This window comes from Macaca nemestrina, chromosome 3, assembly GCF_043159975.1.
Source record: "Macaca nemestrina isolate mMacNem1 chromosome 3, mMacNem.hap1, whole genome shotgun sequence".
NCBI lineage: Eukaryota > Metazoa > Chordata > Mammalia > Primates > Cercopithecidae > Macaca > Macaca nemestrina.
This window is the reverse complement of record NC_092127.1, coordinates 41667128-41692866: the sequence shown is the minus strand read 5'-3', so window position 1 is coordinate 41692866 and position 25739 is coordinate 41667128. Positions and strand designations below refer to the sequence as shown.

At 40.5% G+C, this 25739-nt stretch overlaps 1 protein-coding gene across 7 annotated transcripts in view; it reads left to right on the top strand.

The window, feature by feature from the left end:
* LOC105463455 (Rho GTPase activating protein 10) overlaps positions 1 to 25739 on the top strand; it is a 351270-nt gene that overhangs the window by 303841 nt on the left and 21690 nt on the right. For all 7 annotated transcript variants that reach the window (XM_071092951.1, XM_071092950.1, XM_071092949.1 and 4 more), the window contains one exon: positions 21019 to 21178. In XM_071092951.1, coding sequence (XP_070949052.1) covers positions 21019 to 21178 — 160 coding nt within the window. The remainder of the gene's footprint in view (positions 1 to 21018; positions 21179 to 25739) is intronic.

Here is a 25739-nt window from a genome sequence, read left to right as displayed (position 1 = left end):
GTCCTTTCAGCCTGAGTAATATCAAATTAGAACTTTGAATAATTAGCTAAAATTTAAATGTCACATGTCAACGAGAGCAATGCTGACGATATAAATTAGCCGTCTTAGGATAGGTTCAAAGAGTCTGGTTCGATTTTGAGGCATGAGCCAGAGAATAGAAAATTAGAAAGCAGGCCATTTTGTGGTCTTTTTAAATGTAGATTTTTAATTCTAAAGGATGGAATGCTGTTAGCCATTTGGAAGTTGTTTTTGCCTCTACCATTTATTAGTGGTTTTTATTATACTAAATATGAAAATCAGAATTATGCCACGTATCTATTGAAGAGCTTTTGTATGCTCCACATCCTGCCACATACAGTTTTTCTTCTCAAGGAGCTGATTTTCTATTCCCATTCCATTTGTCACTGCAGTGAAATAAGAAACAATGTGGCAATGAGTACCCAGTGCTAGCTCTGAGGAAGGGAAGTCTGTAGGGGAGGCTCTCTGGTTTCCTTAAAATGAGCTGTTTTGGCAGTTGTGTGGGAAAGGGTTTCAGGTAAGGGGAGTAGTGTGACTGAGGCATGGCAGGAGCAGAGAGCCGGAGCCAGGTGTGAGACTCCCTGATTAGAAGGGGACAGCGTTGGCGGTTGTGAATGATAGGTGGACCTAATGTGGAAGACTTAGACCCAGGAGAGACAGCCTAGGGGACAGAGGGGTGCATTGGAGCCTGGGCTGGGGAATATGTATCCTGACTCTGTACTCATGGACAAATTGCTTACCCTCTCTAAATCTATTTTATTAGCTACAAAATCAGGGTGATAATAGTATCTACCACTGAGGATGGTTGAGAAGGTTCAGTTGTTAATGTGTTTAGCCTAATGTCTGGCACATAGTAAGCACTCGAACTATAGCTGCTGCTGCAGGGTAGTACTCTTAAAGCCAGGGAAAGTTGCTTTAGGTTTAAAATGATAAGAGGAACTACTGCATATTTTTCAGCAAGGGAGAAGAGTTGTAACATTTGGAAAATAATATTTAAGAAACTTAATCTGTCTTAATCTGCCAGTAGGAATCTGAAAGGCAGCCATGGTAAAAGGCTGATGAAGTAATTTAGGCTGAGGTTGAAGTGGGCTTGAATTAGCACTAGGAAGCAAAAATAAAATGGATATCTGGGAGAGATGTTAAAGCAAATCAGGGACTTCTGAACTGACTAGATGCGGAGATCAAGGCAGATAAAGTGGACATTATTCGCCACAGATTAAGCTCATAGGTAAATCTGTCATTGTGTTTATGTTTTTGTTTTTGTCTTCAGTTTTTTCCTTGCAGCTTAAAAATAGACCATCTTTCCATCAAAAGGAAGGAAACATGCCATTTTGTTAGTGTGTTCAATATGTATTCTCATATGTAACTGCTTTGGAAAATAGGTTTAGTAAAAAATGGTGTAGAATGTCTTGGTATAAAAAGTATATGTGGAAATAGTGTATATGGAAAGTCAGTGGAAAGAGAGAAATAGTAAATAGTTACTAAAATGTTCCATCTACTTAGAAAAAGAACAGTCTTATAACCATGAGCAAAGTAGAGCTCATTTTTCTCCAGTTTTTCCTCACAGGTGCATATATCCACGTTCATCCGTAGGCTCGTATTTTGAGGGGTGGGAGGCCACTCACTCTAGGCAGACCCTTCATTAGAAGCCAAGGATGCGTAGTTCACATTCACGGCAGCGGCGCACCCTGTAACCTCAGTTCCCAAGAGAGCGTCTGTAGAATGCCCCTTTATGAGAATATGTTTTCACAAGTGAATTGTAACTACTCTGGCTTTCCCACGATGTTAGCAGGACACAAACTATGTGGAGGTGTGAGAAGTACCACTGGAAAACCATTGTTGGCATGGATTTTTGTCAACATTCTGTAGCTATTGATGTTTCCTTGTAAATATGCATCAGCTCGATGCAGAATTATAATCAATCCAGGTAACTGAACAAGCAGATCTTTGTCTTAAGATTGGCAGTCTGTCTTTTCTCCATTCTTACCAATTTTTTTTTGGCATGGTATTTCATGGGTGGGCTCTGGGTAATAACTTCCCAAGCCTGGAAGCCCCTTGCCATCGCCTCACAGCAGTGTTAGGATTCCTTGACATGGAATTACTGTGTTGTGAAGTTTAAGACCAGGCTTGAATGTGTGACAGTATATGTAGACAGATTATTTCTTAACTCACTTTTACAATGATGAGATCAATGGGTTGGAAAAGGCAGCCAGAAGATTCAGGGCTGTAATTGAGTTGTGGCGTGCCTGGAAATTATGTGGGATGCCTCCCCTGCGTTGGTGTCTCCCCAGAAACCTCCTGTGAGGCTCAGCACCCCCCCCCCACCACAATGCTAGTGACAAAGTGAAAGGCAACTTCTATTGCTTCCTGTGTAATCTTAACTGTGCTTCTGTGTGGGATGAACATTTCCCCCTTTCTCTGGAGGAGGAAAAAAAAAAGCTTATTTAATGCCTTTAAAAAAATACATAGCTGCTTCTGTGGTGAAAATAAGTTCATGGCAGGTAACTCAGATTTATAGAAGAGAGAAAAATTCTTTAAAGCTTGTCTCCCTGTGGAGTGGGTTTTTTCTTCACTTCTAATAGCTTTTATTTTAATTTCTAGTTCTGAATTCAAGCAGCTGTCACTCTCTTTATAGCCCCCTTTGAAACTCTTGTGGCGTAGGAGGTAGCTGGGCTGTCTAAGAAACATCTTTTCAAACCAACCAAAGTATTGTTTATCCTGAATGAAATGGAATTTTAAGGCTGTCAAGAGTGACTGATTTAAAATGTTTTCTTTGATAGCCAGGAAGATGAGCGGAAATCTTGAGGGAGAAGGTGTTTCTCTGTGTGACCAATTTCAAGTAACTTCTGTGGCTCTGAAAACTCTATGGCCCATGATTAAAATGACCATGATCTAAGAGTGTTGTGTACAATTAATAGAACAAAGCCAACCTGTGGCCAGTTAATTTTTACTTACTGATTTCTTACCAACTGTTGAGGAAAAAGAAATGATGCAAGACTGAGGCAATGCCAGAGAACACTCCTTGTATTTATCATGAGTTGTCTGCAGTTGGCTTTTCTTAGGTCTGGGTTGTGTCTTTGCAACCTGGTTCTCTCTGCATGCTTATTCTACCGTTCTCTGTGCCTTCCTAAGCTGTATTAAGAAGGGCTACAGGGTCACCTTTAGATTGGGGGGGGGGAACCCTTTAAGCCTATGAAAATGAAATTTGGGGCCAGGCTTAGTGGCTCACTCCTATAATCCCAGCACTATGGGAGGATCACTCGGGCCTGGGAGGTTGAGGCCGCAGTGAGCCGTGATGACACCACTGCACTCCGGCCTAGGTGACAGATCAAGACCCCATCTGCAACAACAACAACAAAAAAATGAATTTTGAGACTGGCATTTTGGGTCTACTAATAGTTTTTAAAATCAGCAGCACAAGTTTTTGAGCATGAAATGTGATTATGGTAATGGGTTTTAGTTTTCTCTTTAAAGAGAAATAGTGATTAAGTTTCTGTTTATTATCTTGGCTATTGAAAAGGTATACTGTTTTTCTTAAAATCTTTAGTAGTGCATGCAGGAGCATGATACAAAATTCAGAGAGTAATAACTTTGAACAGTTACATATTAGCATGTTATATACCAAGTACTGTTATTGGCAATAGTTACTAAACTTAGATAATATCCAGAACAATCCTATGGGTAGTATTATTATCTCTATTTTATAGTTCAGGAAACTGAGGCATAGAGAAGGCCAATAACTCACCCACATCTGTGACAAAGCTAGGATGGAACCCAGGCAGTCTGATTCCAGGATCTGGGGTTCTTAAGTGTTCTAGAGTGCTGAACATAAAGGCAACTGTGAACTTCTCTTCCCTGGAGCCAACAGACATTGCCATTTGTCTTGTGAGTCTTTCAGGGATACTCTGTGCGTGTCTTTTCCTTTTCCTTTTCCTTTTCCTTTTCCTTTTCCTTTTCCTTTTCCTTTTCCTTTTCCTTTCCTTTCCTCCCTCTCCCTCTACCTTTCCCCCTCCCCCCAGCCCCTCCCCCTCCCTCTCCCTCTCCCGTTCTTTTCGATGGAGTCTCACTCTGTCGCCCAGGCTGGAGTGCCGTGGCGCAATCTCTGCTCACTGCAAGCTCCGCCTCCCGGGTTCACACCATTCTCCTGTCTCAGCCTCCCAAGTAGCTGGGACTACAGGCACCCGCCACCAAGCCCAGCTATTTTTTTTTTAGTTTTTAGTAGAGACGGGGTTTCACCATGTTAGCCAGGATGGTCTCGATCTTCTGACCTCTTGATCCGCCCGCCTTGGCCTTCCAAAGTGCCGGAATTACAGACGTGAGCCACCGCACCTGGCCTACTGTGTGCATTTCTAACAATGCTGTTTATTTTTTAATTTTAAGAATGATTCTTAGTTTTTCCATTTAAAAAAAAAATGGTTAGTGTTTAAGGGAGTCAGAGCTGTGGTCTTGATCCAGGAGATAAAGAAGGAAGAGCCAGAGAAGACTATAGTTTTAAATATGGGACCTAAAACACTGTAACAAGCATGGACCCTCCTGGAGTGAAGTCCAGGCCTGTTTTTTATGAGAGACGGGGGAGGGAAGTGACGCATTTTATTTCAGTGATATTAAGTACTGCAAAAGCATGTTATTGTAATTTCTGCCACCACTTATCTAAATGAACAAACATCTGGTCATAGATTGGTTGTAGTGAGGATATCTCAGGTACCTGATACTTTAACAGGCTATTAGAAATTTAGAAAGTGAACACATTTTGGAATTTGATGCTGCCTGAATATATGAGATTTTGCTGTTACTTTTCTGTTTTCTCCTCCCACTTCTCTCCCCTTCTTTCTTTATTAAAAATAATTAAATTAATAATATATTCCCACGTTTGAAAATTCAAAAAGTATAAAAAGATACAAAATGGAAAGATCTGTTCCATCCCATTGACTCAGTGCCTGCATCTGCAAGCCACATCTTTTACCATTGATGTTCATGGGTTGAAGCACATAAAATTGCCATCTTTTAGGTCAAAAATTATCTAATATCAGCAATTTCAAATGCTCCCCCCCCCATATTATAGGCCAAATGTAATCATTGAGAATTTCGTGTAGTTCAACTTGTAGTTTCTGAAATCCTTCTAGAGTTGAGATGTACATTGGATTGATGATCAGTTATTAGCAAGTTTGTGCCTTGTGAAACTGCTGTTGGTATATGCCAAACATGATTGAATATCATCATTTTTATATGGTTCAACCTATAGTTTCCTATCCTTCTAGAATTCTTTATGCTTATATACAATTGTATTAGGGTTCTGTACAGAGACAGAATGAGTAAGATAGATGTATATATTGAAGGGGAGTTTATTAAGGAGTATTGACTCACATGATCACAAGGTGAAGTCCCACAATAGGCCATCTGCAAGCAAGCTGAAGAGCAGGGAAGCCTGTCCGAGTCCCAGAACCTCAAAAGTAGGGAAGCTGACAGTGCAGCCTTCAGTCTGTGACCAAAGACTCGAAAGCCCACTGGCGTAAGTCCAGGAGTCCAAAAGCTGAAGAACTTGGACTCTCATGTTCGAGCTCAGGAAACATCCAGCATGGGAGAATGAAGGCTGAAACACTCAGCAAGTCTTGTCTTTCCACCTTCTTCTGCCTGCTTTATTCCAGCCGCTCTGGCAGCTGATTAGGTGTTAATCTCCTTTGGCAACACCCTCACTGACACACCCAGGAACAATACTTTGCATCCTTCAGTCCAATCAAGTTAACACTCAATATTAACCACCGCAATAAGCAAATAGGAATATGAATTCTTATTTACTCTCTTCTGCACTGAAGAGTCGGTTTCGTACCTTTTTTATTTTTTTAAATTTTATAGTATATCTTGTGTTGCTTTTTATGTCAGTACAAAGAGAGCTTTCTCCTTTCTTCACTGCTGTATAGTATTCTATGCATTCTACTGTATGGATATACTTATAAGAGGACTTTGTATTCTACAGCCCAGCCAAACACAGTCAGATGATGCAGATGTCTTACTCATCACACATAGGCCTCTTTCCATCCTGGGATGATAAAGATGTATCCATAGAAATAGTGTACAGTATGCTTTTGAATGAAAAAAGCAAGTTTTAAAATGGAGTTTTCAAAAATATTCTCACTTTTAAAGGAAAAACTATATATTTAAATATACTGTAAGCATACAAGTACATCTGGAAAAATAATCAGTTATAACAATGGTTATCCTTAGGTGGTAAGAGTTGGTGATTTTCTTTATACATATTTGTATTTCATACCTTGTCTATAGTGTATTACTTGTAACACATACATATAAATACATACATACCGCATACATTTATATGTGTTTAGTTTACAAATGTTTCAGCTTAACTCTGAAGCAAGCTGTGTTTCATACTGGTGTGTTGGGTGTACATGTAAAATTTTGAAATGGAAGGATTGAGAAGCAGAGTCTAGAAAGAAAGGGAATGGAGTCCCTTTAGCGTGAGCTGGCCTGGAGAGACCTCACTGGCACTAACTGAGAATGACTGTCTCTCACTGCTTAGTGTTTTCCTGTTAGACTTCACGTGTCTTTCACCTTTTGCCCAGGCTTCTTTCTCATGGTCGCGTTGTCCTGGCGTTTTGGGGATCCCTATTACCAGAAATACTTAGGCAGCAAAGAGTTTTATTGAATGGTTGACTCACTTGTGGTTAACTTTGGATTTAAACCTGGGTTTAAATTTCTGCCCTCCTCTTGATGTTGTTTATGATCTCAGCAAATCCCCCTCTAAGCCTTACAAGTTTGGACAATAAAACTTTGACATGGTTTTTGCCTGGAACAACTGAGTTAATGGATGTAAACCAGCCAATATGTAGTGAATATTGAATAATTTTAGCTTATATTTTCTTGAGAGCCTGATATCTGAAGCAGAAGAGCTTCAGATATGCTTTCATGTTTGGTATACTTTCAAATAAAATGTAATTTAGTCTTTCATTTCTGGTTATTTTTGTCCAACATTATACCTAAGTTTATTGGTAACTATCATCTCCCTCTGGCAATTACTTATTTATTTTTTTGAGACCGTTTCGCTCTTGTTGCCCAGGCTGGGGTGCAATGGCACGATCTTGGCTCACTGCAATCTCTGCGTCCCAGGTTCAAGCGATTCTTCTGCCTCAGCTTCCCGAGTAGCTGGGATTACAGACCCCTGCCACCACGCCCGTCTAATTTGTTTTTTTGTATTTTTAGTAGAGATGGGGTTTCACCCTGTTGGTCAGGCTGGTCTCGAGCTCCTGATCTCAGGTGGTCCACCCACCTTGGCCTCCCAAAGTGCTGGGATTACAGGTGTGAGCCACTACCCCGGCCTCCATCTGGCAATTAATAATAATGAACTTTCCTTCTTAGGTGAGAAGAACAGGGGAGGAGAGGTGAAAAGCAAGGAATCTGGCAGCCCTCAGTGTCTCAGCTGGACTGAAGTTGTGCTCTGAGCACAGTGCTCTAAATTTCCTGAGCTGTCAAAGTGGCAGCTTCCTCAAAGTTTATGGAAGATAGTTTAAGTATCTGAGTAGTTTTGGGTTCCCAAGAATAATAACACATGGCTGTTACATTTTTTGTTTATATAGGCAAAAATTTTAGTCTTTAAACAATGCCCCAGGACTGTGATTATGACATAAAAATGTTCTTTGCTTTATAGAGTAAAGCAATTTGCTTTGACTTCTATTGACATTGCAACTGAACTGGTCTTACTTGCTTTATAATTGAATTGCTGCAGATTTCCATTGACCTTTGCAAGAGGTAGAGGTGTTTCCTGGAGTTGTAACCTGATGCCTATTAGCTGTTGCTATAACTTTATAATGCCGTCTTTATTTTTTGTCATGTGATTGGTTTTAACAGCCGATTCTCTCATCTGCTTTTCCTGGCATGCACTTTTGGCATATTTTAGCTGTCATAGTAGCTTTCTGGGGCAAGCATTATGCTTAATTTCTTTAAATCTTTGGGCAACAGAAAATAAAATCTACTTCTTAAGTTTATGGCAATTTCATTACATCTTTTCATGCCTTAATGTGACATTTTAATTTATAGTTCAGGAGTTGCCTTTTCATTTTGGGGGGGAATGCAGATCTGTATGTCGTTTTGTTTCTGTGCTTTTGGGATTGAAAGTAGGAAGCTATTTTCTTGAGAAGTCACATTTTTCTTTTTCTAGAGAGAATTTCAGATACATTATATTAGCCAAGTGAATTATTATCTAGCAACTGACTGTCATTCATCTGTACATTATTTGACTTCATTATAGTTCCCATTTTGGCTTGCCTTGTTTCAGAGGGAAAATGGGAGGAGTGAGGTTGTTCTGCCCCTTACCCTGGATGGCATTACTTGAGCTTGCAGTGTAACTGAGAATTGGGCTAAGGGGGACTTTAGGAAGCTCTCTACCTTGCGGCAGTTATAACCTGCATCTCAGTGCACCTGCCCGTGGTGAGAAACACAGGTAGCTGCTTTCCTTAATGGGCAGTTGGCAGGGTTAATGTCTTAGTCTTTCTCCCTTTTTTCCCCTAATGTAAGACTTAAGGAAGATTTTCTGATGAAAGAATCTGGACTTTTTTTCTAGAGTAATCACGCAATACCTACTACTGTATGGACAGTAAAGAAGAATTTCCTTTGGATGGTAGGGTAGAGTTGATTCTCTTTTTAAAGAAAGATATCCCTACATTCACAGTTTTTAAAAGGTTTCATTTTAATGTCAAACTTAGTATTCCATAACCTATCTTTACTATTCTAATTTGTTTAATAAAGGAACTGCCTGTGTGTGTGTGTATGTGTGTGTGTGTGTGTGGTGTGTGTGTGTGTTTACTTTTCCAGTTAAGGAAAACTAATATATGAGATAATATGATATAATTCCCTGCCTAGGTTTTGTGGAGGATGAGAATAAATATCTGGGCTGAAAAATATCTAACTTTAATTTTTATCTTGCTTTGGACTGTTTCTTTCTGTAGATCTTATCTGTTTGGTGCCTCTGTTGATAGTGCTTCTCGAAGAAAGTTATCTTGCTCAATTCCTTAGCCATTTCAGTTGAAGTTGTGATACGATTTGGTGTGTCCCTACCCAGATCTCATCTTAGATTGTAGTTCCTATAATCCCCACATGTCGTGGGAAGGACCCCGTGGGAGGTAATTGAATCGTGGGAGCAGTTACCTCCCTGCTGTTCTTGTGATAGTGAGTGGCTTCTCTCAAGATCTGATGGTTTTATAAGGGGGCTTTTGCCTTTTGCTTGGCACTTCTCCTTCCTGCCATCATGTGTAGAAGGACATGTTTGCCTCCCCTTCTGCCGTGATTGTAAGATTCCTGAGGCTTCCCCAGCCATACTGAGCTATGAGTCAATTAAACCTTTTTCTTTTATAAATTACCCCGTCTCGGGTATGTCTTTATTAGCAGCGTGAGAATGGACTAATACAAGTTGACTATCATAGGGAAGGTTGGAGAGGGAGTGTCAGGTTTTCTTTGGCTGGTTAGGTGTTGATTGGAGTTTGGACCTGACTTTGACCTTTCTCAGCCATGCTCCTCAGACTGCTCTGCGTGCCCTGGTCATTCTATGTATAGATTACAACTTCTAGCTAGATGAGGTCTTGGAACACGATGACATTTTGGTCCAGCCAAGCATCTGGGTAAGCTGTGAAGAAACAAGGCTGTTCAGTTTTCTTCAAAAACTCAGGAATGAGCTACTTGGAAAAAAACAGTCTTAGATAATCCAGCTGGGTGAGATAGGTGATTTTTCTGTGTTCTTTCGTCATGATCTTTTTCAGTTTCCCTCAGTCTAACAATACGTAATGAGACCTAGTCACCCAGTTTCTGAAAGCTAATAATTATTAGAGTGCTAGTGACAAAATGCAAAATCAAAATTTTGGACGAAACTGTAATCCTGCCTTTGGGGCAGTAATAAATCATAAGTTTTTCTGGAAGTCATGCTCCTTTACTCAGAATTGGAGGTCTTGAATGTTTCACGGTCCGTGACAAACTGCTGCCTGTTTCAAAGCAAGTGGGTGTTATGGTGCACTTCTCAGACTTGGGTAGAAAGGAAGAGGCTGTGGACAACTAGAGCATCTTTGGATGTCCTTGTTAAAACAGAGTGCCATACAAGATGGGTCATTGTTCTGATCCAATATGACAGTCTGAGATGTTTCCTTTTGTAGGGAGTAAGTAGTATACTTTGACCTGTATTTACCACATTTGAGGAAACAGTATGGTGCACTCTACTCTTTCCAGGTACTAGATCATTAAAAAATGGATGTTGACCGGGCATGGTGGCGGCTCACACCTGTAATCCCAGCACTTTGGGAGGCCGAGGCAGGCGGATCATGAGGTCAGGAGATTGAGACCATCCTGGCCAACATGGTGAAACTCCATCTCTACTAAAAATACAAAAATTAGCTGGGTGTGGTGGTATGTGCCTGTAATCCCAGCTACTTGCGATGCTGAGGCATGAGAATCGCTTGAACCCAGGAGGCAGAGGTTGCAGTGAGCCAAGATTGCGCCACTGCACTCCAGCCTGGTGACAGGGCGAGACTCTGTCTCAAAAAAAAAAAAAAAAAAAAAAAAAAGGAATGGAATGGATGTCAGCTATATCCTTCAATCTCCGTCAATTCCAAAAGCATTTGAACTGGGGTAGGAAAATATAAGTTTTAGTTTATTTCCGTTCTCACTATTCAGTGTAGCATTAGGTACTACTTTTTGACATGATATAGCAACCCAGACTTTATTTTAGCAGAGTAGAAATTATGCTAGAATATATACGAAATGAGTTTGGCAGTTCTGTTTCTGATACTAGACACTGCTCTCCTTTTCAGTGCCCTGAATGTCCTGGGTAACATTAGGAGGAAAGACTGCAATGGTTAGGAGATTTTATTGTCATAGTATTTGCCATATGGTAGAAATTAGGACATGACTATCTCATGCTTAGTTCAAAGATTATGTTTTAAACAGGCTTATACAAATTAGCCAAACAAAACTCTCATCCTACTGCAGCATTTTATAATCCCCTCCATTTCAGGCTCTTCCTGTAGATTTTCTTCTCAGAGCTGTTAGTCTACCACTGTGACTTTTACCCAGAGGTGTTGATTCTTGAGGGTATGCTTTCTCCTCCCCCAGCTCCTGAACCCTCTTCCAATACAGACATTAAGCCACATTGTGGTTACTTTAGTCTTCCTTGGGTACAACATCATTAGAGCAGACACATCATTTGGGCAGAGAAGCCATTGAAATACTCAAAGCAAGAGATTATTGATTTTTATTGGGTGGCCCTATTTAAAAGATAGAAAATGCAGGGTGACAGGAAGATGAATTCAGGCACAAGGGGATAGGGGCATGAGGTGGACGTCAATTGGAGCAGTTGTGCTCACGCCCTGCTAGAGAAAGTGTTCATTTCATTTTGGTTGAAGCCACTCTTAAGTACAATAGATGGTGTTTAGCCTTCAGATTTATTTCTCTGTATTTAGAGTGAGCTTTTATATGTCAGATCACATTTTCTCATCAATTTTCACTGTGATCTGGAGATTTTTTTCTCTCAAAGTCTTACATTAAATAAATAATAAAAATAATAGTTTAATAATAGTTTTTCACTATTATGAAGTTGTGTGTATTATAGTATACGATTAATTCCTGTTGAGTAAATGTACTGAAATTAAAAAATCAAATATATTTCAGTAAATTTTAGTTACATAGTCAACTTCACATTGATTGTAATTTCAATATTTAAACAGTCATGACTGTTCTTTGACTACCAGTATTTAGGAAAATTGTCTTTTTATGGCATAAAATGTTTAGAACCTTTCTTGTTTCCTAACAAATATTTTAAAGCCATAAATCTCCATTTTGACATTTTTCAGCATGTTTCACAAATTTTTATATGAAATGTTTTTTTATTATCATTGAGTTCTAAATATTTTCATTATGATTTTCTTCTTAATCATGTTTGGTTTACCAATATATGGATTATTTTGCAATATTGGTCTGAGAAGAGAATTTATATACTGTTTATCCATTGGAATTTGATAAGACTTTATAGCCTTCCTACAAAAATATTCCATGTGTTCTTGAAAATAATGTGCATCTTCTAATTATTGTGAGTTGTATGCATGTGTATAAAACATGAGCTTTGCATTATTGATTACAGATATATCTTTCTTTTTGGTCAACTTGATAGCAGTGTCTGAGAGGAGTTTTAAAAACTGCAGCTACAATTGTTGATTTTTCTCTTTTTCTTTGTACTTGTGTCATTTTTTTACTTGAGGCTGTATTATCAGGTGCTTATCTTCTCATTTAACTATTTCTTTCCTTTATTATTATAAAATGATTCTTGTGTGGTTTATTAAGATCATTTCCTTTTGGTTCATATTGGCTTAATATATTCATCTTTTGATCTTTTAGTTTAACCTTTTTTGGCCTTTTTGTCTGAAGCATGTTTCTTGTAGTCAACATACTGTTGGGTTTAAAAAATACATTTGGAGTGTCACTGTGTTTTAATTGGTGAGTTTAGGCCATTTATATATATTGCAATTACTGTCATATTAGGATTTCTGTCATTTTTTCACTTAATGAATTTTGATACAATTGCCGTTTTCTGCTTTCTCTTCAAAAAAGCAAATGTTCTTCTGCTTTTTAAAATGATAGTTTTTTTGTTTGTTTCTAAAGTGGTGCCTTTGTTTTGAAACTTAGTGTTATTTCTCTGTTACTGTATTTCTCTCCCCACTTCCAATAAGACAAATAATTTAATGGGCTATCAACTCCCTCTGATCTCCCCACCCCCACTGTGTTGATATTTTCCAGAGTTTCAGTTCTGGATTATTTTGGTTATGTTCTTTTCCTTTTCTTTTGTCTTAGATTTTTTAAAAGACAACAATGGACATTATCAAGTTAGCTGAACATCTTATACTGCTTCTTTTATTTAAATACTCAAGGAATTTCTCTAAGAGTGTTGTCAGTATAGTTCTTTGTGTGGCCATCCTTTGGGGATTTTTATATCTGATAATAGTTTCGTTATGCCCTCACAGTTGAAGGCAGTTTGAATATACAATTCTCTGCTCATATTTTTTTTTCTTTAATACTTTAAGAATATTACTTCAATTTTTCTTTTCTTTTCTCTTCTCTTCTTTTTTCTTTTCTTTTCCTTTTTTTTTTTTTTTGAGATAGAATCTCACTGTGTAGCCTCGACCAGAGTGCAGTGGTGTGTTCTCAGCTCACTGCAACCTCCACCTGCTGGGTTCAAGCAATTCTCATGCCTCAGCCTACTGAGTAGCTAGGATTACAGGCACCCACCACCATGCCTGGCTAATTGTTTTTTTCTTTGTATTTTTAGTAGAGATGGGGTTTCACCATGTTGGCCAGGCTAATCTCGAATTCTGAATCTCCAGTGATCTGCCCACCTCTACCTCCCAAAGTGCTGGGATTACAGGTGTGAGCCACCGCACCCAGCCTAAGATACTACTTCAATTTCCTTCTGCACTTAACATTGCTGTTGAGAAGTCTGATGTCAGTCTGATTCTTTTTCTTTTTATATGATCTGCTTTTTCCATATGAGTGCTTTTTTCTTTGTATTTGATATTCTTAAATGTTAAAATAATATGTCTTATGTGCAGGATTTTCGTTACTCCTCTGTTTGGCACTCTCAGTCTTTTACTATTGAGGTCTTTGATGTTTCTTTAATTTCAAAACTTTGGTTATTATTTAAATATTTCCTCCTCTCAATTTGTTTCTGTGATCTAGATTTTGGCAATTTCACTTCTATTCTCTATATTACAAATCTCTAAATCTCTGAGTTTTCTTATTCATTGAGTTTGCTGTCTTAGTTTTCTTTTTGTTTTTAGCAGTTCTAGTTTACAAGTCCATGGTGAAGGAGGATATTTTGTGTCTATGCATGGTTAGGACGTGTTGGATCCGTCTTCTCCCCTTTCTTTTCGCTGTCTGGCTATTATTGCCTCCACTGGGGTCACCTAGGTGCTGGTTCAGAGCCAGGTGCTATTATTGCCAGCACAATGTTCTTGTCCTTAGGATAGGCCGAATCATCCCCCAGGCAAGTGGGGAACTTATTTGTAGGTTCTTGGCCTCCATCTAGGGTGGAGGGCTTCTCCCAGTCCCTATTTTCACATGAAGAGCCTGGCTGTAGCCCCTCTGCCCCATGCTTGGTATGTTATTATAGATACTAGGAACCCTACAGGTTCTTTTTTTTTTTTTTTTTTTTTTTTTTTAAAGACAGAGTCTGCTCTGTTGCCCAGGCTGGAGTGCAGTCACATGATCTCAGCTCACTGCAACCTCCACCTCCTGGATTCAAGCGATTCTCCTGTCTCAACCACCTGAGTAGCTGGGATTATAGGCATGCACCACCACACCTGGCTGTTTTTTGTATTTTTAGTAGAGACTGGATTTTGCCATGTTGGCTAGGCTGGTCTCGAACTCCTGACCTCAGGTGATCCACCTGCCTCAGCCTCCCAACGTACTGGGATTACAGACGTGAGCCACAGCGCCCGGCCAGAACCCTGCAGGATTTAAATGTCTAGGTGGTTCTGTTGGTTTCAGCTGGTCTTGGAACCATAAACCTTTGGCTAATTAATGGTCCCTCTGGATGTTTCTTTTCTGTTTCTGTTCCACAGAAATGTGTAACAAGTTTATCAGGGCAGTTATATATTTTTTTTTATTAAAAAAATTTAGGGGGTGGTTATTTGGTGTTTGTGTGAGGGAGAGGTAGGTTTCTCCTTAATATTCCATCTTGGCTGAACATTTTCTGAATGAACTTTATAATAAAAGTGTTTCTGTGTTATAAGTGCAGTTACTTTGTTCTCAGCAAAACTTTCTTTTGATCCTGTTAACTCCTTGATGATTAGAAGTATCTAAGATTATTGTGACCTGACAGGAAGAATATTTGTGTACCAAAGTAGGTTTCAGCTGTCCCCCAGCTAGCCAAATGCATGACTGTGAGGTTTGCTTAAATTAAATTCAGCTAATATATTAGATCTTTTCTTTTTATGCATTTTTCTTTCCTCTTTTCTGTCTTCTCTTTTTCTTCCTTACTCCTGCTGATACATAAGCCAGATGTTTAAGAATGAGGAGCATGGGATAGCTTAGCTGCTGTGGGGATGGTCCATCTGTGAGGAATAACAGAAACCGTCTGTGATTTTATACCATGCCCAAAAAATCTTCAGCTAAGTGGAAGAACAGCAGGGAAGGGATTTCAGGGGGGAACTATCTCTGACTTAACTGTTAGGAAGTATATTTGAGAGGAGACAAAGAAGAAATGAATGAAATGGGAGGGAAGCCCGAAGCTTTATTCCTTCCAGCAATCCAAAAGCAGTTCTATTCAAGTGAAATGACCAGAAAATGAATGAAGAGAACAGTTTGTCATCATCAGAACAAAAAAAGTTAAACTACCTAAAGTAAAAGCTTATCAATAGATTAAAATAAGATATAAACCTCCTCTAAATTATTAGAAATGGTAGAATTATCAAGTTCTTGTTTCCTCCTCTTGGTCTAATTTTCTGCCAATCTTTGAAGATTATTTTAGTCTATCGTGAAAATAAAGCACTTGTCCACGTGCTCAGGCTCATAAAAAAATCAGACTAAGGGGAATATAGTAGCTATCACCAACGACATGTCCTCTTGGCCAATTGTGTTCCGTTTTTATGATTATTGATGTTTGTGCAGGAATCCTAAATATTTGCAAAAGAACACTGCATTGTATTTAAAACAACAACACAACAACAACAATATTGCTTTAAAGAACAGCCAGCTCTCTTGGCTGGAAGATTCCTCAAGGTTCTTTTACTTTTCCACATCTTCTTCCTTGTTCTATCCATCCAGTGCTGTGACTTCAACTCTCTGTGCATGACTTTCAGATCAGTAAAACTATCCCAGGCTTCTCTTCTGAGCTCTAGGGTTGTATAACCAACTCTCCCTTAGCTACTCTCACCTAGGTTTTTTATTGACACCCCAAACCCAACATGCCTGCAACTGGTCTTATTATCTCCCTCATCCAATGTGCTCCTTATTTTTTTATTCCCTATTTCAGTTAATGATTCTACCATATACTCAGTTCCCAAGCCATGAACCCGAGGCTCATTTTAAGTTTCTCTCTTACCCTTCACCTTTGTTCACTGAGTTCTAATGACTGTCATAACGGAATATATTTTGGAGCTATTCTCCGATCATATCACTTCTCTGCTTAATCCCTGCAGTACCTTCCCAGTGTCTGCAGAGTAAATTCGTATGCCTTTACATTAGATACGAAGTTCTTAACCCTACTTCATGCACCTGCTTTCTGCCTTTGACTCTGTTCTCCAACAAAATCCAACTACTGTGGCTCTGAAAATGGCCACATGCTCTCCTGTTTCTGTTCTTTCAGTTTTGATATTTTCTTTACCAGAGGCTTTTTCCTTGAAACTGGCAATAATTTCTTCCTATTCCTGTTGCTGCACTCCCACATGTCTTTCGCTCCTGACACTGGTAACTTTGAAAACTCCTTTTTCTGGGTCTCAAAGCTTCTTGACGTAACCATATTACAGCAAACACCACCTTGTTTGTCTTTGCCTGTCTTCTGCATTATACTCTGGGCATCTTTGGGTTAGGGACTGCTTCTCTATCTGTGTAATTCAGCATCTGTGGTGTGCCTTTGTACATAAGGAGAAGCTCAGTAAATGCTAGTTGGGTGAATAAAGTAGATTAGAGGTGCTTGTGTCTCAAAACGGGAGAGGATGAGAATCCAAAACTGTGTGCAGGTTTTGTGATAATATGTTGGGGTCTTCAGATTTTTTTCCCTTCTCAATTTCTAGAGGCAGTGGCTCTCCATGCTCATGCTTTTCTTGTGGCAGTGAGTCTGCCATACTTCCTGATGACTCCTGGATTGCCTGGCAATGCTTTGTGTTCTCTAAGGCTTCCCAAGACCAAGACATGGTCTCCACCCTGACAAAATGTACAAGGGAAATGGACACCTTAAACCAAGTTATAAAACCAGTATATGATGGTGAAATGCAAAATTGATGGCTGCAGACAGCTGTGAGAAAGGAGAAAAGAATCAGGAGAGGAGGGGTTTGGCAAGTACCTTGTGGGAATTAATCTGACGATGCTGCGAGGAAGTCATTTTCTCTCTAATCGGCGGTAGTTCATTTTCCAGTGAGTGTCTTAGAGTCTGTTCATAAATCCTTTGGTACCATTTTTGTTCACTCGCTGGAACACCCTTTTTATCCAGAGGTGATTTGTCTGTTTGTAGATGCCTGTTAAAGGGTAACACCTGAGGGGAGAGATTGTGTGAGAGATTCTTCACTCAGAAGAAATGATAGGGAAAAATAATGAGTGTATCTGACTTTAATTCTCAATTTTAAGTTAGTTTCGTGGGATTTAAAATCTTTATTCCCCGCCATGGGTGGTGACTCACATTTGTAATCCCAATACTTTGAGAAGTCAAGACATGAGAATCACTTGAACCTAGAAGTCCGAGATCAGGCTGGGCAACATAGGGAGACCCTGTCTCTTAAAAAAAATACACACGCACGCACACACACACACACACACACACACACAGTCTCTCTCACATATTTTAGATGTATAAATATAGATATATAAATATATATGAAAAATGTATATGCGTTTTTTCATATATATATGTATTCATTCTAAAAGTTGAACATAGAATGTTTTTTAAGTTTTATTATTTTCACACTAGTTAAAAAATGCTAATTTGATTTTTGGTGAACTAAAGTTTCAGAAATGGTTGTGAGTATTTAATGTTTATGTACCTGATAATTTATTGTCCCTCAAATTCAGTGATTCTCTCAAGTAGGTAAACTCATTCCTGAACAGTGAAGGAGGAAGGAACTCTGTACACTTGGAAAGTAGGGTGAGGTATCTTCTCCTTTGATCAGCCTGTGTCAACATTCCCTTCTACCAATATTATTTTCACTTGAGGGTTCAGATTGCCACTGTTTGGCAGGAAGGAAGAGAAAACTCTCTTAATAGAATGTGATTTAATATGTTGAATGACAATTTGTGCTGTGTCAGTCTGCTTGGGAAAAGGATTAGAGGCAGTGTAAATGATCTGCTGTATCTGCTTGTAAAAACATTTCAGGCATCTTTCAGAAGTAACATTAAACCCCTGGTCTCCAGTTCCCCAAAGTTGCTTCTCATTGACAGGTTTCTCTTGGTAGGAGTGAGTCAGGGAATAAACCGGTCCCAGACTCTCCTTTGCTGCTTCTGCCATGTCATGCCTTGCCCGGCCGTCAGGGCACACAGCCCAGGGAGGACTGAGGGCCTGGGTCCAGCCTCCTGCAGCCAGGGAGCTGCTGGCATCTGACTTGCTGTGAAGGTGATCCTGTTCTGCTTCAGAACTGATGACAGTTTGGTGCGTCTAGCTGAGCCCTGAGGGCAGCCGTCTGCCAGGTCAATGTTCAGGTTTACTCTGGACTCTGTGCTGGTGTTCCATTTGAGATTCTCTTAATTTTGGGGGGAGTCATTGCTCATGATGAATGAAAGACACAGGGAGGGGCCGGGGAAGGCTGGAGGCCAGCCCCCTCGCGGCACTTGGGCTCTTTCATAGAAAAGAACTGGATGGAGTTGAGCTCGCTGGGCACAGGGGATGACGTGGTCTTTGTTCCAAAGTGGACTGGATCCCAGAAAGAAAATAAATTAAAAGGAAATCATAGCAGTGGTCTACCAGTGGGTTTTGGTCCATTTGCCTGAAAATTGGCCCTTCTGTTGGAGCTGAATTTCTCCAATTAGCTAAACGTTTTTGTGGTGAAGCACTGTGGAAAAAGTGGCTTCACTGAAAGAGCAATTGTAGAGTCTTCTAGACTTTATAAATAGACTCAGGACAGGGAGAAGAACTGCCCTGTGGAGATACGGTTCATCTCTTGCTCAGCCATCTCCCCCACCCTCCCTGGGAACACACTTACGAAAGAAAGAGCTCAGAAAACTCTTTGGAGTTCCAGTGGTGCAGCTGGTTAGCGCGCAGCACTCATGCAGAAAACTCTTCCTCATCAGAATCTTCTGCACAGGGTCCGCCAGGTGTCCCCCGCAGTACCCATCATAAACAATTTCTTCTTCCGGCCATCACCACCATCTCCAAGTCCTGCTTGTCTGGATTCCGTTGTTCTAGAGCTCCATTTGTAAGATTTTCTCTCTTAACCCTTCATTGTAAGCTGGGTCAGGAGTCAATAAGAATTACTTTGTACAATCAGTTTTCAAGATTACAGTCTGGGGAGCTAGCTTAATCAGAGCCTGGAATTTCTCCTGTGCTTCATTTTTAGGAGAATTGAAATCCATCTGACTGGGCACGGTGGCTCACGCCTATAATCCCAGTACTTTGGGAGGCCGAGGTGGGCGGATCACCTGAGGTCAGGAGTTTGAGACCAGACTCAACGTGGAGAAACCCCATCTCTACTAAAAATACAAAATTAACCGGGTGTGATGGTGCATGCCTGTAATCCCAGCTACACGGGAGGCTGAGGCAGGAAAATTGCTTGAACCTGGGAGGCGGAGGTTGCGGTGAGCCGAGATCGCATCATTGCACTCCAGCCTGGGCAACAAGAGTGAAACTCTATCTCAAAAAAAAAAAAAAAAAAAAAAAAACCATCTAAGATGTTTTTTGAGAGCAAGGTCCTTGCTGTTGCTGGAGTTCTTGCTTGCTGTTTCTAGGGCCTGGGACTGAGGAAACATGAAGCTTTAATCAGCTATAAGCTGTTGGGGGCTGGGGTTATGAACCTCTATATGTGTCACATTTGCTTCCATAGCAGTTTAGGACCATCACCTATAAACTCAAGGCCAAGTCAGTGCTATCTTTATAGAACATTGCTGCCTCTGCAGGATTGCCTGGAGCAGTTAATATTTAATGGGGACTGAGGATTAGGCCTAAGGGCCGAGCCTTGATGGGTGCAGATCAGGTGCATTTTATAGTAGCTGGGAGGACCATGAAAGCAAGACCAGTAGAGGGAAATAACTGCTCTTGTGAGCTCTCTCTTCCATCTTCAGCATTTTCTACCCAAGCCCATAATGTACACAAATTATATTATACTAAACATATTTAATAAAATGGTCCCCTGTGAATGCATACATTGTGCAACTCATTTAAAAAAAATTAGCTTCGGTTTAAATTCATCCTGTGCCATCACCACAAAAGCCTAACTCTTTTGTAGTACCCTCCCTGATGTCCAAAGGGAAATGGAAGTTTGTCTATGTGTGGGATTTTAATGTTGGGGTATTAGAAATTATAATCCAAGGGCTGGGCGCGGTGGCTCAAGCCTGTAATCCCAGCACTTTGGGAGGCCGAGACGGGGGGTTCATGAGGTCAGGAGATCAAGACCATCCTGGCTAACACGGTGAAACCCCGTCTCTACTAAAAAATACAAAAAACTAGCTGGGCGAGGTGGCGGGCGCCTGTAGTCCCAGCTACTCGGGAGGCTGAGGTAGGAGAATGGCGTGAACCCAGGAGGTGGCTTTCAGTGAGCTGAGATCTGGCCACTGCACTCCAGCCTGGGCGACAGAGCGAGACTCCGTCTCAAAAAAAAAAAAAAAAAAAAAAAAAGAAATTATAATCCAAGATACCAGCTCAGAAGACAAGGCTCTTTTAGAGTTGTCTAATTTATTATGCAGTAAGTGGCAACTGAGAATGACTTAACCAATAGGTGACCAGAAAGGAACAGGTTGGACCCCACAGGGCTGGTGTGCTGCTTGGAGCTGTTCTTGATTTCATTGGTTTATACCTGGACTGCTTATAGTGAGGAAGTCATTGTGGCCACCATTGTGCCTTTTATTTTCCATTATCTGATTTTGAGCATTGTGTTTTTTTGTAGGGAAAACATTCTTCACTGTGTATTATCTGTGGTTTATTTTAAGCATCTTTGATTAAAAAAAAAAATGTAAAGACAGGACACCCAGATACTGTCAGGCTGAACTGTAAATGTAATTTTATCATTTGATTAACAAATCAAGTAACACCATAATTATTAGTGGAGTTTTTTCTTCTCTGGTATTTGTTTGAAATTCGATGCCTTTTTTTCCTCCTAGGTGACAATCCTAACCCTTCCAAGGAGGACACCCCTACTAGCAGTCTGGACTCACTTTCCTCCCCGTCTCCCGTGACTGCAGCTCTCCCTGGGCCTCCTGGACCAGACAAAAACCACCTTCTGGCAGACGGAGGGAGCTTTGGAGACTGGGCATCCACTATGTAAGTCACCATGCTTCTGTTGGGTGCTGAAGGGAGGAAGGCATGACTTAGTTCCTTTTGAAGTTTCCATGAGCAGTGACCAGTGGGTGCTGAAGCCATTACATCAAGGAACCCTTATTGTCTTACCAGAGGGGCCACCAAAGGGAGAAGGGTCCTTAAAACAGAGCCTTCCTTGAATACTCTCTTTGTTTCTAGTATGGAAGGGTAGATGGATGCTATGTCAAATCTGATCTAAGTTCAATTCCTGGGCAGTTTTGGATTCTGCAAAGGAAATTTGTTACTATCCCACCCAAGATATTTCCCCACTAGTTATGCAGACTTCTAGAGATGTGAGAATGCATGCTGATGGACAGACTGTTGAAACTGTCTATAGAATGATATTTTACTTACATGAATTTCTGAGAGCAGTATGCTAGCATTCTGCTCTGTTTTGCTCGATAGCGTCCTGCAGAGTTGAGACGTGATGGTTGACATGTTTGATTTTATCTTCTCAGTTTGGTTTAGTGCCAGGCATGTGCAGATCAGCTCAAGTATATTAGGACGAATAATATTAATACAAATAAAGTACCTTGAACCTGTGGGGGCTTGTCTGGCTGTGTTGACCAAGGCTGTTTAAAGGCAGGATGGTGGTGATGTGGAACCCAAAAGGGCATCATGTTTCAAACAAGTGTTCAGAGAAGAGAAAACTCCACTAATAATTACAAGACAGTACTTGATTAGTCAATCAAATTTTATCTAAAAATGCATTTATAATTCATCCAGAGAGTCTTTTTTTAAAGATGGAGTTTTGCTCTTGTTGCCCAGGGTGGAGTGCAGTGGTGTCATCTTGGCTCACTGCAACCTCCACCTCCTGGGTTTAAGTGATTATTCTGCCTCAGCCTCCCAAGTAGCTGGGATTACAGGTGTTCGCCACCACACCCAGCTAATTTTTGTATTTTTAGTAGATATGGGGTTTCACCATCTTGGCCAGGCTGGTCTTGAACTCCTGACTTCAGGTGATCCACCTGCCTCAGCCTCCCAAAGTGCTGGGATTACAGGCGTGAGCCACCATGCCCAGCCCATCCAGAGAGTCTTAAAAAAATTTTTTTTGAAGCCAAAGTTGCTTAAAATAAATTATAGATAATGGTGTCATCTGACCCTAGCTGGGCATTCTTGGGACTTTAAATGGACTGGAAAGTGTTCCTCAGATTACTTGGCTTTTTATAGTTACTGCTGGATTCACATGAAATGATTATGAACTTATTAAGTATTAAGAGAGGCTGGGAGACATTTGGCATGCCAGAATTTGGGGGTGACCTGAAGACTTTGAAAATTTAACTGGGACTCCAAGTATGGAAACACATTCTCCAGATGAGATTTTTCCTGCCAATGTTTTCATCTGTGCTTATTTTTTATGCTGAGGATTGTGGATTTAAATCCTACATTACTCAGGTATGCTTGTCACCATTACTGTTCCTTTTCCACAATAAAAATTTTGTTTCACCGTAGTACTACAAGCAACAATAACAGTAGTTACCTAGGCACCCAGAATCTATAATCCTGGTTACACTTGAGGTGGAATTTAGCTTGTGTGTGTGTTTTAGTGAAAACCAGATCCCTAATTATGCCTTTCGGTAAGTGGATATCACAGGCAGTGGAGTGCAGTTTAGGCAGTCATCTTTCTTCCATAGTAGTTCTGCAGAAAAGTGACATTATGAGCCATGGTACAGCCAACACTCAATTCACAACACGTCCATGCCTGAAACAAGAAGGGCTTGATATTTTTGGTCATAAATCAAATGAGGAGTGAATTCCCTAGCTTCCTATTCATACGCATTTTTAAATGTCATGAAAAGCACTCCAACCTTGAGAGGCCAAAAAGGGGGTTGGGGGGAGTAGTTGAAGCAAGCCTGGAGAGGAGATATTTTTTTTTTTTTTTTTTTTAATGGAGACTTTCTCCTACTTCAGAAACTTGTTCTTTTTTTTTTTTTTTTTTCCTGTGCCATGGATGGAATACATCTATGTTTCTCTGAAGTATATATTAAAATGTTTCTTATGTATCTTTTAAAGGATTTACTGATGAGTGTGTATCGGTCACGATTTGTCATTATGTTAGCAAGTTTGTATATAGGTATGTGCCTCTTGGACTTGGGCACGCACCAGAACCCCCTGTAGGTCTCACTAAGACCCACTCTGCTGGCCCCATCCCAGAGCTGAGGATTCAGTAGGTCTGAGAAGGGACCTGAGAGCCTGCCTTTCTAAGGAGTTTTCAGGTGACAATGAGTGAGCCTTGATAGAGAAGACCATCCGCTGCTCCTCACCTGCTTCCAGGGCTGTGCTGAGTATAAGCTGCTTCTCTGAGGAGTGTAATTAGGATAAGTGATTTCTCCACCTCTTTTGTTTAGAAAAACACTCTTCTAGGGTCCTGCATTGCTGCCTCCCAGTAGCCTGTGTGTGCTTCCCACATGCTTTGGTTCTCTTTGCCTCAAATATCCATTGTGCTTTTTTGCACAAGCCAATCCTGACCTATCTTCACGGTCTAATTTAATCTTCATCTCCAGAAAGTCTTCCCCATGCTCTAATCTACAAGGAGCCTCTAGAGAGATCCCTTGTCAATATTTCTGCTGATACTCATTATTTGGCGCTAAGAAATTCAAGTCGCCTTTGAGTATTGTTTAATATTTGCCTTTTAGTATTATTTGATATTTATGTGGAATAAATGTTTCTACATGTCTATCTAAACTTTCCCTTACCCCAAGCTAGATCATAAAATTGGGTTTTTTTTTTTCGTGGGTTGGGTGGCGGGGTGGCAAAGACAGAGTCTCACTCCGTCACCCAGGCTGGGGTGCAGTGGTACAATCTCAGCCCACTGCAACCTCCACTTCCTGGGTTCAAGTGATTCTCGTGCCTCAGCCTCCCAAGTAGCTGGGATTACAGGCATGTGCCACCGCATTGGCTACTTTTTGTACTTTTAGTAGAGATGGGGTTTCACCATGTTGGCCAGGCTGATTTCAAACTCCTGACCTCAAGTGATCCACCCGCCTTGGCTTCCCAAAGTGCTGGGATTACAGGCGTGAGCCGCCGTGCCCGGCCATAAAATTCTTAATGATAGGAATTGGATCTTATATTCTTTGAACTTTTTTGTGATATTGACATAATTATTAGTAAACATTTAATTTCTTATTTTAATTATGTATTTATAAAAATGCTACCTTTTGGAAATCTCATTTCTTTCTGTATGTTACTGAATGTCTCTTAGGCTACTACATTTGGTTTCTTATTCATCATCATCTTTTTTTGAGATGGAGTCTCGCTCTGTAACCCAGGCTGTAGTGCAGTGGCGCAATCTCAGCTCACTGCAAGCTCCACCTCCCGGGTTCATGCCGTTCTTCTGCCTCAGCCTCCCGAGTAGCTGGGACTACAGGTGCCCGCCACCACACCTGGCTAACTTTTTGTGTTTTTAGTAGAGATGGGGTTTCACCTTGTTAGCCAGGATGGTCTCGATCTCCTGACCTCGTGATCTGCCTGCTTGGGCCTCTCAAAGTGCTGTGAGCCACCGTGCCTGGCTGATTCAGGTGTGAGCCACCTGGCTGATACAGGTGTGAGCCACCGTGCCTGGCTGATTCATCTTCTTTCTTATAAAGATTACAAACTCTTCCTCTAGCAATTCCACACAATTAATCTTACCATTTGCTCCTTACTGTTTTGTTTCCTTAGCCTTTATAAGTTCTCATTGTGTGTTCTCTTGTCTTTTTCCCCTTTATCTCTGCATACCAGCTGTACAGTATTAAATATGATAGGTTCTAAGTAAATGCTCATTAAGATCCCTTTTAGCCAAAGTTGCTATGGGGTCATTAAAACTCTACTCAGGGCTCTTAATAGGAGGCAATGCCTGTACTGTGATCTCAGGTCCTACGGAATGGAGTCCAAATTTATGTGGATCACATAGGGCCCCAGTAGATCTGTTGAACAAAAATGCTAAAATCTCATCCACTGGGAAACAATTTGCAGAGGAAAATGTACAGCAGCTGTGGTTCTGACATAGGTAGTGTGTCAATGCAGCTGTTGCCTCTGATAGGTAGAAAACAATGCAGCAGAATTGGATTCCTTGGGTTTCTGCTGATGTTTATGACTTGTGGGTGTTATTCATTGCAGTCAATCAATCTGTAGCTATTACTTACCTGTACACTCAGTAAGGTGATGGGTGACTTCATTGCCAGTGAAGAATTGCTAGCTCAGTCTCCTTGGAGGACATTACATCATAGGTCAAGGTATTTCAAATGTTCCAAAGTCATTTTTTCCCCACAATAAAGTAGTTTTTGCTAAACAGGTTTTCTTCTATTGTAATGGATGGAGCCAGGTCCTTGACAAGTAATCCTTTTAGATTCTCTGCCACAGATGAGAATCTCTTTTAAGAAATATCAGGCATTGCTATCTGCTTCCTCTACAGATTTCAGATGAAAAGGATCACCTCCTTTTCTGCCGGCACATTCTCAAATTCAAGATGGCATGGTCTCAGAATAGCTCACTCTAGTTTGGGGTGCTGGCACCCTGAGATGCATCTCACTCTGTACCCTGGCAG